The sequence below is a fragment of the Thunnus maccoyii genome, chromosome 3 (assembly GCF_910596095.1).
Source record: "Thunnus maccoyii chromosome 3, fThuMac1.1, whole genome shotgun sequence".
Taxonomy (NCBI): domain Eukaryota; kingdom Metazoa; phylum Chordata; class Actinopteri; order Scombriformes; family Scombridae; genus Thunnus; species Thunnus maccoyii.
Window position 1 is genome coordinate 9,667,498 of NC_056535.1, and position 17,916 is coordinate 9,685,413.

Consider the following 17,916-nt stretch of genomic DNA (forward strand, 5'->3'; position numbering starts at 1 on the left):
TTATTATTTTTTTATAAAAATGTTATTTACATTTTTCCAGCCACAAGGTGATGTTTTAATTTACTCCTTTTATCTGGCAAACAGTCAAAACCCCAAACATATATGATTTACTATCATATATGACAAAGAAAAGCTTTTAATTCTCACATCCGAGAAGCTAGAACCATCAAATGTTTGGCATTTTTGCTTAACAAATGACAGAAATGATTGATTGATTATCAAAATAGATGCTGATTGATTTTAGGGCAATTAACTAACTGATTAATCAACTAAACATTTCAGCTCTGAAGCATATGACTTTTTTTTTTTTACTTTAGTCTGGCGCTCACCTCCACCAGGTATTCCTTTTGGTGTTTGGATAGAGTTTTTAAAATAATTCAAATTAAATATAAACCCTTGTTTTCATTAATTTATTGTCAAAGGCTAGGTATGATTGTGTGCTTTACTGTTGATGTGTTTTCAAATCACTTTATGTATATACAGACAATATTTCAGGTTTTGATCAGAGCCAAAAAGTCCAAAAGCCAATATAGATAGAAACCTGAGCCCAAACCGCTTCAGCACTTAACAACCCAAACATGATTAAAAGATACACTTTTATGACAAAGTAAAATTGATCATTTTAAAGGTGCAACTAAATTGCTCTGACTAATAAAGACAATACAAATAAGAAAAAATATTTAAGACAAAACCCAGCTTGATGAAAACAGAGAAAATCAAGAGAAATTAGAACCCTTCCTGACCCCAGTGATCGGGGTCTGACCAGGTCAAAATTTTACACAGACTGTTGACATCTTTGGTTATTGTGTTAAACTGTGCATGCACACACAGTCTCCACAAGCAATAATCCTTCACAAACATGTTACCATAAACTAAACTCCCAGATCACTCTATCTTTATTTGAGACATCTCTATGCTAGAACAGCAGTTAAATGGGAACTATTATGCTCATTTCCAGCTCTATATTTTTAGTCGGGGACTCCACAAGCGTAGCTTTGCATGATTCATAGTTAAAAAAACTCCTTATTTATCTTATACTGGCCCTTCATGCAGCCCCTCAGTTCAGCCTCCGTCTCTAATAGGCAGTCTTAGCTCCTGTCTCTTTAAGGCCGCCCTCCCAAGGAGCCCACTCTGTTTTGATTGGCCAGCTTTCCAGAAGCCTGCCACGGGGCAACCACATCAGAGGTGTGTTAAGTTACTGCTGATGAAACCCAACATTTTCTGCTTTTGCCACTTCATATTAAAAGCTTTTAAATGACAAAATCACTGGACACTTTTATTGTGAAGAATTTACAGGAAATTAAATGTGTTCCTGTTCACTGAATTAGCAGAGCTTTGTTAGCGGTGCTAAAAATCGGTCGACACAACAAGATATGGAGATATTTTGAGATGTTTTTGCTCAGCAGATCAGTTAGAAATAATGCAGGGAGGAATAGCACAAGCAGAAACAGCCACAGAGATGATGATGTTTGATGAAGAGTTGCAGATGACCAACACACCTCCAACAGGTAAACTACCTATTTTACTTTGCTGTGCTGTGTAATGGAAAAACACTTACAGTGTTAAAATCTAAACACTTACAGTGTGCCAGCTTGACTTGAGTCATGGCTCAGTGTGACTACCCCCAAAACAATGGAAAAATACCATAATATTAGCATAGCGGAGCACTGTGCGTGGAGCGGATGACCATAGAAGAAATCAATCCCAAACTGACATTGGCTCGGGCTAAAAGTAGAAAAAAACGCTGGAAACCAAGTGTTCAGAGCAGTCTGAAGCTAGTGCTTTTTGCTCACAGGGATTACTTCTACATAGGTTAACCTCATTATTTGACACTTTGGCCATATGTAATATGAACTTATGATATTGTAACATTATATATAAATAGAAATAATGACCCTGCATGTGATAATAGTGTGGCCCGCACTGTAAAATTAGCTTGTATGTATCATGTAAACTGGACAAAACCAGAAGTAAATGAGGCATTACCATATTTCACACTACTATTCTCCTGTAAGAAAAGTCAACAAAAGTAAGGATGTCTGACAGTATTTTGGAGAACTAGAAGCTGTGTGACACATATCTAACACCAGGTTATCAAATGGCTATGGTAAAATCTAACAGAAAGGTCAAGGTTGAATATGTGATAACACTATAGCACATCAGTGGGCACTTGACTGGAAATTATCTCTTTTCCATTTGTACATCTCAATCCAAGACACAATGCTGTTCTACAGAAACAGTTTCACACACACACACGCACAACTCTATAAATTTTGGTAGTGTGGATGTCACAGTGTCAGGGCAGAGAGCAGCCTGTCAGAAATATATATTCTCCAAGTCAAACTCATACTTCCAGCCCCTAATGAGCCTTGTTCGAAGGTTTCCATCATCCTCTGCCCTCCTTATTCTTCACTGGCTAAGTATTACTCTACAACTCTTCTTATCCTTTATTCCTCTGCCCTCCGGTGTATACCGCCAACTACATTACAACAGTGGAACAAATAGTCATAGCTCTTTGAATATGTACCCCCTCAAGCCTGCCCCAGCTGCAGCTGTGGGTGACATTTCTCATTTGCAAAGGAGCTGAGAAAAAAAACTGCAAGGCTGTCTGCCTGCCTGCCCTCTCATGTGAATCATCCAAAATTGTAATAACATCACTTCAGCAACATGCTGCTGTTCAGGGGCCCAGCCTGGTGTGACTACCCTGACAGGATGCACACAGCTTCTCTACATCCCTACAAACTCTGAGAAGCAGCACCTCCTGCTATAGCCATGTTTCATGCTAAGGTGATGCTCTGTCATGTATATGAATTTTTTATTGTACTAACAGCATGTGAGCATATCCATTCTCCAATCAGACAGCAGATAAAGGTGTGGAAGTGTGATACAAGTGACCAAGATTGTGAATGAGTAATACTGGTGACTGTGACTTATATGAATGCTGAGACAGAGCCATCTTCATCTCTTTCTCAGCTCTCTGCCTGACATGCATTCTGTAAAAAAAAAAAAAGAAAAAAATGTAGCACCCAAGCTAGACAGAGGTGCAGCTCACTCCAGTGAATGTATCACAAAATATTTCTGTATTTTATTCATGGTTAAATCACTTTGCACTTTGATTGCACCTATGAGAGAGAGGGAGTCGTGTTGAGATGTGAGCGAAGCTCTGGGCAAGGCTTGCACTCAGCAAAATAGCCGAAGAGGTGGAATGTAAGACTAAAAGCTAATATACAGTCAGTGAGCCAGAGGTATTTCTCTCTTCAGCGAAACATCGTACTGTTACGGTGCTTCTTTGCGTCTGTTGAGAGTGAAACTAAAGCCCTTGATCCTGACGATAGCAGAGCAGAGCTCAGCTCTGAGTAGACTTTTCATTACACACTTACAAGTCACACACACATACAATAGGATTGCCTGTGACACTCGCGGAAATTGGATTTGTAGCTGAGTGTTTCTTGCTCTACCGCTACATCACTAGCCTTTCAACATTATAGGTGATGGTTTAACTGGAATTGTAGCTGAGCGTTGCTCGCTCTACTGCTACGTCGCTAACCTTACGGCAGTAAAGATGCTGGTTTACTTCGGATTTGTAAGTGAGTATGTCTTGCTCTACTGCTATTATCAAACCATAGGGTGCTACACATGCTGAGGTCTGCTCGCCTTGGAGCTGTCTGTGTGAGGTAGGAACAAGCTTGTTCACTCCAACACCTGTTTGGCCATCTTATCCCTTGGGCAACGCCCCTTGCTGGTTTATGACAGAAAGTCATGAAGTAGGCTATCCTCTCTGTTTGCAACTCCTGCTTGGTCCCTCTCAGCCCAGAGGATGGCCATGACAGATGTCCATCATGTCTTGGTATTGAACACCTAATGCAGGCACTGACAGATAATGCTTTCACTATTGCAGCTGCATGCCATTAGCAGAGAGGACCGTGATTTTGGCCAGGTCTGACAGTAGCATTGCTGAGGCTGGCTTACCTCCTTCAGTAATGTCTGCATTCAGCCCCCCTTCAGGTTCTAAGCTCCACAGGCACACACAGGATGATGCCTCCAAAACTAAGAAGAAACAGAATTTTGATGAACCATTGGCTCTTAAAGAGGATTCATTGGCCTCTGAGTTTGCCCAGATTAAGGCCCTTCTGAATTTACAGCCTGGTCGTCTGCTGCTGCTGTCAATGCTGTTTCAGAGCCGCCACTCCAGGCCTATGATGAGAGTGATCACCTAGCTACTTTACCCTCTCTTGCTAGCCAGCAAGACGACAATGCATTAACTGTTGTGACCTCAGGGAATCTTTTTATGATAAGGAAGCAGGAGAACAGGAGGAACTGGAGAGTCCCCCCTCCCCTCGGTGACAGGTTCTCACAGGTCAGGAGCAGATTCCTTGAAGAATGCTGAGGCTGGTCATACCACAGTTAAGCAAGCCATCCAATTGACCATCTCATGGCTTGATCTGGATGCTGCCCCTGTGGAAGCTGTTCCCTCTAGCAGATGACGCCAAATATGGTCTAGACCAAATGTCTGCCATTGATGCCTCCATTGCTTCTCTGATAGTATCTCCAGATGAAGCCCTTAGACTGGATGCCCGTTCCACACCTACAGTGTAAAATCACTGATGACCTCCTTACCAAGGGCTATGATGTAGCAGCTTGGATGGGGCGTATTGGAATCTCTTTTTCCCACCTTGTTCTAGCTCTATTGCAGACTCTCCAGACTGCTGGAGTTGATGCCTTGACATAGAAACTGAGTGATGCACCACTCCAGGTGTTTGCTTTCATGTCCAGAGAGCATGGCAGACTGATGTCCACTTTGACCTTGGCCCGGTGCCATGCCTGGCTTGCCCAGTCTCCCGTCAGAGGGGTGCACAAAGTGAACACGTGAACAAAGTCAAGCCTTTGCCTAAACCAAGACACACCAGCACTCTTTGCTTTGCAGCCAGCACTCGGAGTCCCTCGAGAGCCAGACGTTCCTCTTTTTAGCAGGGCCACCTCCAACTGGTCTGTCCACAGCCTGCCTTTCGGACACCAAGGGATAGGGTACCCAAACACAACCAACCGACCATCCAAGCTGCCCAAATGTCAAGGGAGTCGAGCCTGACTCCCAAAGTCCAGGCGCAAGCCATTTCTCCCCACCACATCTTTCGCATCCATGGGTGTCGAATCTTTCCAAGGGATACTGTATCCAGTTCAGGCGTCGGCCCCTAAAGTTCAGTGGGGTCAGAATGACTGTTGTCAATGACCTTCTGAGGTTTCTGGCTCTCAGGTGGGAAATTTTGGTGCTTCTAAGGAAAGGTGCCATCGAATATGTAGAAAGTTCAATTCAATTGAGAGGGTTCAACTCAACTTATTTTCTTGTTCCAAAGAAGGATATGGTTTCCGGTGATCTGTTGGCTTCTCAAGGGAGTACCTTGGCCTCTGCCACTGAAACAGGATCTTCTGTCACAGTTGAGGGAGCGCAATAGGCAACCTCACCTGGATCACCTTCAGGTGCATGTTTGGCCCCTGAAGGGCCAGGCTCGCTACTGAGTTCTTGCAATCAGGCTGTGGTCCAGACCATACTTAATGCTTGTGCATCCTCAACTAGGGCACTGTATGCCAACAGGTGGAAACTCTTTTCCAGTTGGTGCCCAGACTGACCCCGGATGGCTGTCTGGTAAGACTGCCTTTCTCCTTGCTGCTGCATCTGCAAAGCGAGTTGGTGAGCTTCATGTCCTGTCCATTACCAGGGACTGTTTGTGTTGGAATTCTGATGGGTCTAGGGTTACCATGTGGCTTTCAGCTTTTCACATCAAGCAGCCTATCAATTTGGCAGTTTTTGCCCCGCAACCAGGGGCAGAGGAACGGCATCCTAATGTTAGCCTATTCAGTTCTATTCAGGCTGTGAGACAGATGTGTCGGCTGGGTTCCGTAAGTCTGATGTGCTATTTGTTTGTTATGGAGGACACAGGAAAGGTTGTGCCTTGTCCATACAGAGACTCTCAAACTTGGTTGTTGATACCATATCACAAACATACAGGCTTAGGGGCCTCCAGGTCCCCCCCATTGAAATGTCATTCAAACAGGAGTGTCTCAACTTCTTGGGCTGCCTTGAGGGGTGTTCAACTAAGTGACATCTGTGCTGCAGCTACTCGGGCTTCTTCCTGTACATTTGCCTGCTTGCTGGTATGGGTCATCCACGCATTACATACCGTCTCTAGCAGTCAGGAAGAATGATATGAATGAGAGTTACGAATGTAACTAAGGTTCTATGAATTCTGCATGGCCGCTAGAGTTCATTGTCACTCGGAGTCTGGACGAGAAGATTCTGTTGGAAACGACTGCTGATTGCTAGGCCCCTTTATCAGGTTGCTTGCATCACCCAGGTCACACATGTGACTTTGTTGGTATTATGTCTCGACCTCCTTCCCATGTACATGATGCATGTCTAGGTATTACATACCATCTCTGGCAGTCATCCAGAATTCATAGAACCTTTGTTACATTCGTAACTCCTGTTTTTGTTTGTCTTTCACGAAGGATCTTAATATTATGTGCCTTGATGTGGATTCCATTAGGACAGAAAAAAATTTTTTATAAGAGATGAGGTGAGCAATCCAGTTGTATGTCAGTACAGTTCTGGTACTCTTTATTTAGCATGCATGTGTGCCTTGCAGTTTATGCCTTGGAGACAGTGGAAATCCACAAGGATGGGGAAGAGATGTTATGATCAAAGTCAGCATGTGGAAAGGTATTCAGTTCTATCAGCTCAGTTCCAATAACACTCTTATTTTATACACATGTATGCCATCCTCACACTTTCGTTGATACCTTTGGGGAAAAGGTTGAACGAGTTCCTTAGAGCAGGTATTAATCCTCATTTAAACTCAACTCAAAACTTACAGAAAGCAGGTCAAAAGGTGTTTTTGCTGGAAAAGCTTGATAGCTCGTACCACTTAAAACCTCTGGGATGTGAGATGAGGAAGAGAAAATCCTACATAGCCTGCCTGGCTGCCTAAATAATATTTCCTTGCAAATACACACTGCCAACATTGCTTAGCTCCCAAGATAATTAAAGTTAAACATGTATTTTTTTGAGGGAGTGAGGCACAGAGGAAACTGATGTATAGAGAAGTTTGTGAGTAAAACAACAGGATTGAGATCAGACGAGACCTAAGAGGCAGATGAGTTGTCCAGAGAATGACAAAGACAAAGAGCATGAAAGTGTGAGAGAGAGAAAGCTCCTCTGGGTCATTAGGCTACAGACAGACACATTCAGGTGCCACCCCATCCTTCATTCTCTCTCTCTCCTGGCCAACACGCACAGAACGGGAAGGTATGAGGGCATTGAGCCATGTTCAGTGAACCTGACATGTGCTGGAGATACTGTGGCAAATGAAGATACATTGCAGGGCCAGCGGATACTAATTGCCCCCTACATTTTCAACAGTCTGTCACCATTCTCACTGTGTACAGTACAAATGACTGGCATATTTCATACAGGATACACAATAGTATGAAAAAGATTAAAATAAGATATCCTGTCTATTTATAGAGATATTTGGCTGTGTCCATCTCTGGTGGCTTATTTTTTACAGCTGTGATAAACATTTAACTGTGACATCTCAACCGAACTTCCATTATTAGAACATCTGCTGTCAGATAAGACTGTGATAAGACAATATGGTGCTGCATCGGCGCAGCACCCGCATAGACTGATTCAGACACATCAGACAAGACAAATAGACCTCAGCTAATGCTGACAGAGCACCCTGGGTGGAAAATTTAGACAGACGTTCAATCATTCATTTGACAAGTGGGGACATATTCAAGCAAAAGGATTTCTGTTTCCATAATTCCAAACCCCATAATCCACTTTTGTCCCCTGTCAGGGCCTGAATGAATGATTCACTGGGCCAAACTGAGAAGTCACCTTGGCAACAAATTGAATATATGCATCTCAAACTCATTTTCAAAATCATGTTTTTACGAATGTGAAAACAATTCTGATATTCTGATACACAGATGCTGCAAAGATGAAGTAGTTATCACACATTTTGTGAGTGTAAGTGAGGTGAGTATACATTTGGAAGGGTAACATGATATCAGGCAACAAAGACTTGAAATTTAAAGTAGAAATATAACATTTATAATTTGTAAATATTTTAGAGGCTAAAATGTCAATAAACAAACAAGTGATTAATTCAAACCAGAGGCAAACTGGAATTCAAAATCAATGATATCGGTGTCTATTTCAACATGCCAGAAGTGAAGTCAGAGAAGAGGGCCACATGGGTAAATATTCTACTTGCTATTTTTACACTGAAAGAACCAGCAATATGGCAAAGACAATGGAAGTCAACATGCAAGTTTTGTTTTGATTCTGTTGGCTGTCTGTTCATATTTGCAGAACTGTGACTAAAAATCCATGCTAAAAATATTTTAGGTTTCATATAATCCACTCAAGTGATTGCAAAAAAGTGAAAAGATTTAGAAGTAAATTAGTAATATGGTAAAGGAAACCTAATTTGACTGCCATCGGGTAAATGAGTTGCTGGGGCAAAGTGAGTCCTCTGCAAACAAAACACTCAATGAACAACATTTGTCCCCTGCAGTGGTTTTAAATGATGCCATGAAGTAGCTCTGCTGCATCACAATTACCTGGCAGTGTGTCTCTTTGCTCCATTAACATAAGCAAGCTATTTCACTTCACCAAGATGATACTAAAGGGCTTGAGGGGCCTAGAGGTGATGGAGAAGCTGCATAAGATATTGTATGAATAAAGATGGTAATGATCTATGACACAGTAACTTTCCACTTCTCTGTTCAGTGTAAATAAAATAGATGTGCTGCAAGGGGCTGAAATAAATAAAAATCTGGCAGACAAAAAAAGAATACACAGAGGACTATTTAAAATAGACAGCTGAAAAAATAATAACTGTGACACAGGCGTGTATCTCATGGTATTGCGCGACTGTTGGGTTGTTTGAACACACTTTTCTCTGTGTGTATGTTTTCATACTTCATGCTCTTCATGAGAAATTGTTTAGGGAATGGGCCACCTGTGTTAAATAGCACCTGTGCACCCTGTCTGACACAATTATCTGACATCAGAGCAGAAAAGTGTCTAATCTACTACCATCTAATCTCACTCGGAGAGGGAGAAAATGCACCAGAGTACAAGCAGCAAAAGGCTTGAGATGAGAAACACCGCTGAGTAAATGAATACTAATGACACAGCAATATTGCAACAGGTGAATCAGAATATGTTTTCCAAGAAAGACTATGACACAGTGAGGGAAATGTAGATAATTTCCCGCTGTCTGACTCACTTGTTGATGCAAGTGGCACTCAAAATACAGACTGTTCATATTTGGCTTCAAATGTGTCACTGAGATGGTAAAATTAGTAGGTGGGGGGTGGGCAAAGGCAGACAACAATCTAATTAAACTTATGCAGCATGAAGTGATGAATCTAAAAAGAATATATAACTTTTGGTCCCAGTTCAGACACATCAGCGGAGCTCACCTCTAAGTGAATATCTGATTATGTGTGGAGGAAAAAGTAAAGAAATGGTACACAGGCCATAGAAAGTGCCAATTCAACCTCCACTCCTCCCTCCCCTCTCGTCGGCCATAAAACGCAGTGTAATAGGATTCCTAAGCTTTTCCAGTGACTGCTTCCACTATCACACAGACATTTAAGTGCACTAATCCATGACAAATTGTCTCATCTGATCCATGACAAATCGTCTGAGGGGCCAATAGAGACGAGGAGATGGAGGGAGGGAGGAGGAGAAGGGGAGGGGAGCAGGGACAAGAGGATGGAGGGCTGGGAGAAGAGGCCAGCCGCGGAGTGAGTGCTGCTCGGCACCTGAATGATCGGGCAGTTATTGCCCAGTTTTTAGAAAGGTTGCTTTCATTACCTCGAAGGGCATGCTGTGCGACGGAGAGTGAGAGATCACACAGCACTGATGAGCTCTCTACCTAAACCCAGAGTTTTCAAAGCAATTATAATCTATGCGAGGTAGATTATCAGATTTGAGTTTCTCTGCTGGCTCAAGGCAGGATTTGTAGATGCCACGTTCAGAAAATGTATGTTTCTAATTAAATTTGTGTCATATAAAATGTGTGATTTTTATCACCGTATAGTTTAATTTAGTTCTTAAAGACATGATACACAAACACATACACAAGTGAATAAGAATAAAAATGGAATAAAAAACATGCCCACTGCAAACTCCGAGAAGGTTATTTCAATATCTTGGACACTAGTGGTTCTGATGTGTGTTTGTGTGTACATGTGCATATAGCTTATAAGTTGATGTTTTTCCACTTGAGCAAACCCTGACAGATGGATCAAACAATTATTTTTCATCCACTTAACAAAAATATGATTAAGGCGCCATCCATTCAAGTGACTGAAATTTGATTGAATTTTGTTTTTGCAATCAATTCTCACACTAATTAGTCCCCTCAGTTTAATGGGGGATGTAAATAAAGCAGATTTAATGGCAAAACAAAAGCACAGAGAGCCTATATGGAAAGATGTTCCTGTGGGTAGGATGGATGGATCTGCCTTTCATAAACACTCATACATCGCCACAAAAGAAGGGAAGCAGCATGATTACTAATTTGGGGATGACTACGTAAAAAAAAAAAAAAAAAAGTACACGTTCACTTCTGCCGCTAACGCTTATTGTAATGAGGAGACTGAGAACTATGGAAATGAGTTCCAAGTTGAAAACGGTGTGTGCATGCAGTTTGGGAGCCCGTGAAGCTAATTTCTTAACATTCTCAAACACTGCCAGAAAAATCATCAATCTTCTGAAGCAGCCATCCGCTCAGCGATGGAAAGAAAGAAAAAAAAAAATCAATTCATGCTGTGTGTATGTATGGCTTCCAGACTTCTATCCCGTCCTCATTTGCCAAAAGACAGCAATCCTAAATCAAGTTCAAGGTTTATTTTAGCACCCTGTATCTTGTCAGATTTTCCTCTACTCAGAAAAACCCAAACCTTAGCTCTAAAGATAAAAATTGGAGCTTTAATAGATACATCAAGCTTAAGTTCAGCACTACAGTATTTTGACAGTTCTTTTTGTGTTCTTATTTTGTGTTCTTAAAGCTGAAGTTTCATTCCTTAATTTATCAAACACACGCTCGCTTATGATCACTGTTGCTCTTGTTTGACCATATCATGCGTCTTAGCTAATCAAAGTAATTACATGTTTTTTTCCACCTCAGATAATGCTCTAGACTGAGGGAGCATTATGGCACATTGCACAATGAGCTCATTAAAATGCCTTCCAATCATCTCTTATTAGACTTTACCAGCCATTTCGAATCAATGGATAAAAACATAACAGCAGTACCACTGTGTTATAGTCTATATCATAAGCCACCACTTACATATTAAGAGGTTTCATAATACATGTACAGTTCTGTAATAGTGCACATATAGTGTACAATGTACTGTCTTTTAATCATGGCAGACAAAAACAATGGTAAAACATAACATCAGCAACAAACTGCCATTAAAGTGTAACAGGCTAGTAGAGTTAGTTTTACAGCTGCACCTGGAACAGGAATCATGCCCTTCTGTTAGATCTGAGACTCTCTTAAACTGCCCTGTCAGAGTCATAATAAAATAAAGCACCAGCTAAAGTGTTGTTATATTCAGACTGCCCCTCTGGGTACTGATACATTATGAACATGGTACTGTATGCATTCTTCAGCTGAACAAGGGTAAATACAGTCCCTGCTAAGCGTAACTTAATGAGAATACTATATAACACTGCAGACAAAACATTAGGGAGCATTTTCATTTTAGTTTTCATTAAAAGACATCAAATCTGCAATAAGTTGTGGCAGCAAAGCACTGACAATGTAAATTGGTTACACTTTTACTGACTTTTGATGGAGTCCAATACTGTGTGCTGTCAAGAGTGGCCTGGTTTGTGCAGCGGCAGTCTTGGCAGTGAGCACTTCTGCTCGCTGCGTTGGCAGGTGGGGAGAGTGCAGAGCCGGGCTTGTGTGTGTCATGTCACATTCAGCTCATCTGTCAATGTAGTGGATTATTTCTTGAGAGACCAGAATTGGCTGCCCAGAATCAGGCCGCCATCAATCTTCAGCTGCACGAGTAGGACGCAAGGGAAGCGGTGTGAAGCGGAGGCTCATGGGAAAGAGAGCAGCATCGCTTCCTGAGCAGGTGACGAAGCAGTCAGGCAACTCGTTACAATCTCCGCCTCAGCAGTGACTATGCCGATTTGTCACGGAAACATTTGAAAAAAATAACTAAATACGATCTAGAAACTTTATCTCCTCAGTCACTTTTTTTTTTTTTTTTTTTTTTGGTATGCACTGTCAGCTCACCGTTCCAGGAGGCAGATAAGCTGATTTCTCAAACATTGTTAGATGCTTCAACAGGATGGAGGATTACATTTGTACCTAGCTCAACATGACCTTCACTTCCCGTCCTCAGATACCCACACAGACCCTTGTCTGTTTGTCTTTGTCTATGTGGGATGGTTCTTGAGTTTTTGTACCATTCAGTCTCTCAGACAGTTGGCCGGGCTGCATGCCAACATCCACAAAAATTTATTTCAAGACACTGTTTCTTACAAAATACCAACCCTCTATTTCACTTCAAGACTTAGCTTATGACTGTCCAAAAGACAATACAGTAGCATAGCATGCTACAATTTATAGGAAAGATGCTCCACCTATCTTATTTTTAAGGATAATTATTCAATAATCTCAGTGTGAGTGTGAGTCTGAGACAAAACACTTTCCATTAAGCTATTTATCAGCATAAAAGACATTTTGAATCCTGTATTTCACAAGCTTCCTTGAAAACATTTTACAACTTAATTTACGGTGTGGCAGACAGTATATCACACATCCTTTCATCATCTTTTTGAAACAGAGAAACATTATTTGATTACGGAAAACAGCGTAGCATGAAAGTCAATGGATTTTTCGAGGCAAAACATCTCTTTTTTTTGCCACTTCCTACATAGCCATATCTATTTATATCTGAGGGTTCTGGCCTCAATGAAACCAGAGAGCTTCTTAAATTATAAAATCAATTCTAATTCAAATATTCATCATAGCATTTCAATTCTGAGAGAGCAGTTCTGGTTAGATCGGTTAACGCCACTCCACGGCTGAGTAAGATTGATGTCAGCTTAATCCTCTTAACATGATATACAGTAAATTGTACAGTTGCCCAGCAGCAGAAAAAAAAATCAGACAGAAATGTTTTCTCTCTGAGCGCCCAGTTGTGATAGACCATTATCCCTTCGAAGCCTGCTGATTAGGATAGTAAAATATCATAACATATCCCGAGATTATGATTGTCAGCACCAATTATGGCCGTCGTCCATCACAGTTTGGTGATTTTAAAACTTTTCTGGAAAGTACTTTTTTTCTGGAGAACACATGTAATAAAGAAAACCCCCACTACAACAGACTTTTGGTCTCAGTGTGAATGCAGGGATACTGTAAAACGTATTTATTTTGATTACCTCCTGGTGACGTTATTCATAATGTAGTGGCTCAGTCTAAAAATGTAAATAAAATCTGAGACTTAAAAAGATCAAATCAACAGAGTGTGTGGTTATTGTTCATCTGCACAGCTTGCCTCCTCTCAAACCTGATGTGTCCTGAACACAGCTCCAGTATCACCAGAGGACCCAAGAAAATGCCACAACCATAATGGCCTCAGTGAGAAAATGGTGTGTAAATGTGTGAGCATGTACATGTCCGTACCCTCCTTAGTTTTGTATGCAGTTAGAGTGTGAGTTGATCTGTCTGACAGAAAACCTTCCAGAGAACTCTCAGCCATAACCATCCTCATCCATCCTGGATGACTCTTCTAGATCTACAACAGGGGTGGTGGCTGTAGCGGGGCGGGGGGGGGGGGATCTTATTTTCTTCCCTTCTCCCCCTTTGGGACCTCTGCATTATTCAAAAGACACTTACTGAGCCTTGCACTTCCTTGTACATCTTTGGCACCAAGCTCGACTTGCCAACCAGTCAAAAAAAAAAAAACAGAAAAACTGGAAGCCAGCCTTTAAAAATTCATTCAGAGCTCTCTGTCGCTCATCCCTCACCCTCTTGTTCCAATTAACGGCACCGGGATACTTTGAGAACTTTCTATCTATCATAGTTGGGATTTTCATGTGTCAGCTGTTCCACAGCAAAAGTAAGCCAATTCTCCAACATGCTGCTTAAAATCACCAGTATTCAACACAAGCATGGAGAATTCAATGCTAGATTTTTTTTTTCTTTTGCTGTGCCTCAATTACTGTCTTTTTGCTTGGCAATGCAACACACTGAGGGAACCAAGCAGAAGATAGCATCAATGTTTAACAGCCGCTTGGCTTCCGGAGAGAGCCCCACTCTGTGTGAGGGTTCAGCATGGGAGTCATACTCATTGTTAGAAGCTTAAAGAAAGCCTTCGCTTTGCTCTAAAAAAACCTTTGCCTTCCCTGTAACACTCCCTCATACACCATAAGCAATGGTGGTAAGCTTTTTCATAATCAGAGAATTATATCCGCCTCAGCGTCTACCCTCCCCTTTTGCCCCTACGGTGCAGAAGGCGTCGGGCTTAATTGCCAAACGTTTCCAGTGCAAAAGAGGGAAACATAATTGTCATTTCCATCTAAGCCACAGTGATCAAAGCTCCCTTGGCTACCCAGCACAGTAATAGGGATTTTTGCCTACAGCTTGTCCTGCTCGTAACAGTCTGCCAGCAAGATTCAGGGTGCAGTAGTCAAGAATTTCTCACCCCACATAGAAATCATCTCCCTACCAGCTAACTCACAGTGTAAGATGCTCTTTGTCTAACCGGACTTCCATGTTCAGATTTGAACAGAAGCGTGCAGCTCAGCTTTAAAGTCAAGTAACCATATTCCTTCCATAAATAGCACAAAATGTATACAGATATATAGATTTGAGTCTGACTAAATCTAAGGATGTAACATGCAATTAGAAGCACAATTAGTCGTCTTCCTCTTCGCTCATCCTGTATGACTGCAAGCATGGTGAATCATCATGTTACAGTACAGTACCGTGGCAAATCATTCTGACATACTGCAGCAGTCTCTTGCTGTTGCTTTTAAACAGCCAAAGCTAACAACTGCTACCCCATCAACAGGGCAACATCTCGCACTGTAAGACTTTGCTGTGAAGCCGAAATCCGACAAGGAGGCACACGTACCTAGGGTGAGAATGTCAGTGCGGCCGGGCCGGGCCACATGGTGCTGCTGGAGGGTCTGATAGAGTGTGGCCTGGCACAACAGCAGGAAGCCAAGGCTAATCCACATGGCCAACAACCAGGACATGTTCAGGCCAAGTCTGCAGCACACAGTAAGAAAGACATAACAGAGAAACAAGAAAAGAGTTTTATTACAGCATGTCACTATACATATTTATAACACAAACACTGAGTAAAGCCAAACAAAAGAAACATGTGTGCAGACATGTCTTCTGATACGTTCAACTAAAAATATTTGGACCAACACATCTACTAGTGATGATTTATTTAGAAGTTTGCACATGGGTATTTTCTTATCATAACACTAGGACTAAAAAGAAAAACAGGAGACAGAGGCTTTAAGGAATCACACAAACATAAAGTTAAGATAGTCAATATCTGTCTTGTCCAAACCTGCTGTAGTCTAAATGGACTTGTACCACACAAATATAATAGTCGAAACACTGTGAAGCGGTAGCAGGAATATTACCTGATCCCTTTGTTTGGCCATAATAATTTCATGATGATCTGTGTCATCTGTTTGAAAATTACAGTTCAATTAAAAGCAGCAGCAACGATGGAGCCCTGAATATCCAAAAGTGTACAAAAGATGACATTTCTAAGCACATACTCACAGATTTGTTCAGCGACTGCTTAATGGCTGGTGAGGGCCAGCATATGGAGGCACGCCTTAGCCCTCATTGAATAATGAGACTCTCCTCCTCTCCAGGTGTTATTAGCGCTTCTCTCCATTCAAGACCCCGCAGTGGGAAATTTAAAAGCATCACCCCACCTCCTCTAAACTCAACTGTGGTGTATTTAGGCTCCCTGCCTCAGACTTCTATAACTGTACACCCACCTACATCCTACTCAGTGGGACTGTCAACAGCTGTTTGGAAAAATTAACAAACCTTGAACTGGAACCTTGATCGATTTGTGTTTTTCACACAAAGGTGGTAGTGGAGGTGGTGACTGTGTGAATCTGATGCTCTAATGTTACAGTCTAGTACTCCTTTAATGTTTAATTCTACAGCATCATACACAAGAGAATATAAACCAGACTACGAGCCCCAGGGAGTCTCTTCAAGATGATCTTCAAACCAGTGAATTTCACATCTGAATAAAAAGCCTGTATATAGGAATAAATGTCTGTAAAAAAAAAAAAAAAAAAAAAAAAAAGTGCCATGAAAGCAGGCCTGATCCAATAAGTTATTTCTACAAAGCAAAGCCACTACTTGCTTGTTTGTTTGGTCAAACTAGACCACCGTTATGTTTTGATCTGCATCTGAGATTATAACCATTAGGTTACTAAATGTTTCCCGTGTCTGTGCCCTCTGTGACATTGACACTGCTTAATATTCAGCGAAAATTAAGCATATAATTATTAAGAGAAATTGTAAATCCCCACCCCTGCTCTAAATCCACCATAATCCGCGGTTTTGTGGAAATGTAAACTGGTCCCATGGGTATGTTTCCCTCTCCTTTTTTAACCACTCAGTGTTTTCTCTTTGCTAAACTGGCTTCATATTCAAGAGAGTCGTTACGCTTTCACAGTTAACTGCATATTGCATAGAGAGTTCCTCCCGGTTATCGGAAGGCAGTCTTTCCGAAAATAAAATGTGATTCTTACCAGCAGCGTTTTACCAGAGGTGAAAACTCGCAGCAGAGTTTGAATAAAACGCACATACACGGGTCGAGCATCATTTTAAAGGAACTTCGAGGAGGAAAAAGAAACCAGTTTTCAAGAAAACAGAACCAAACTCTTGACAGTATGTGCCTCATTTTCTCAGCGCAAAAGAGCTTTTCTCCTTCTTATTTTCCACACGGGAAAAGGAAGCCATTTGAAAAGCGGTTTACTCTCAGTTATGTGGTTTCTCGTAAGCGAGAGGACAGCTCTTCAGTGCGTACTAATTGGTAAGTCCAGCGTGATACAGTAAAGGCGGTCGAGGAGTAGAAACAGACAAACAGACAAACCTGCAGGCGCACAACCCACCGATGGTCCTGCGTGCAACATTGATTTGGCAAAATTACTCTCGTTTTTTGTTTCTTGCAGCCTGGTTATCTTTTTCACATGTGGAGACAACTTAAGCAGTGAGTCTCAAGAGCGTTCCTGTCTGGTTGATTCAGGATGATCGTGATGTCTTAACACTGCATTTAATTAAATGCAGTTCACTAATAATATGCGAGTTGTGGTATTTAAAAAGATGAATGTAACCTATTTGCCCCATTTAAACATGCTTGAAAGTTATATAATATATTGGTCAAATATTGTATTATGATACACAAGATGTTTTCAGTTTTCCATATTTTTACCTCATGTATACAGTATCCCAGTCATGTCCCTTTTTACTCAACTCAAACACGTTCTTCTACAAGCAATCTTTTGTGGGAAATATATCCCAAAGATATAATTGTCCTAGTAAAATCAGCTCCCACCCCACCCATCCCATCCCCAAACACCAGAGGTGTTCCTCGAAAGTCCCACACCCTTACCTGAGCAATGTGTTCAGGAGGAAAGAAGCTCAGTAAGAATCACTGCCTGTCTGCCCAGCAGACTCACTCTTCTGTCTTAAATCCATCCATACTTTGAAGCAAGGGATTCCCACATGAAATTCCAGCACTAGACTTGCCGGTCACCGCACAAAAGGGGATAAAATTCTGTTCTTTTCCTCAATATTTCCTTCTCTGGACCCC

General features: G+C 41.5%; 1 protein-coding gene across 2 annotated transcripts in view; it reads right to left on the reverse strand.

Moving 5' to 3' along the window:
* Positions 1 to 17,559, reverse strand: part of LOC121894839 (chemokine-like protein TAFA-1) — a 106,142-nt gene extending 88,583 nt beyond the window's left edge. For both annotated transcript variants that reach the window (XM_042407713.1, XM_042407714.1), the window contains exons 1-2: positions 17,536 to 17,559; positions 15,187 to 15,323 (exon numbers count right to left, since the gene is read on the reverse strand). In XM_042407713.1, coding sequence (XP_042263647.1) covers positions 15,187 to 15,323; positions 17,536 to 17,540 — 142 coding nt within the window. In that variant the 5' untranslated portion in view covers positions 17,541 to 17,559. The remainder of the gene's footprint in view (positions 1 to 15,186; positions 15,324 to 17,535) is intronic.
* Positions 17,560 to 17,916: the final 357 nt, after the last annotated feature.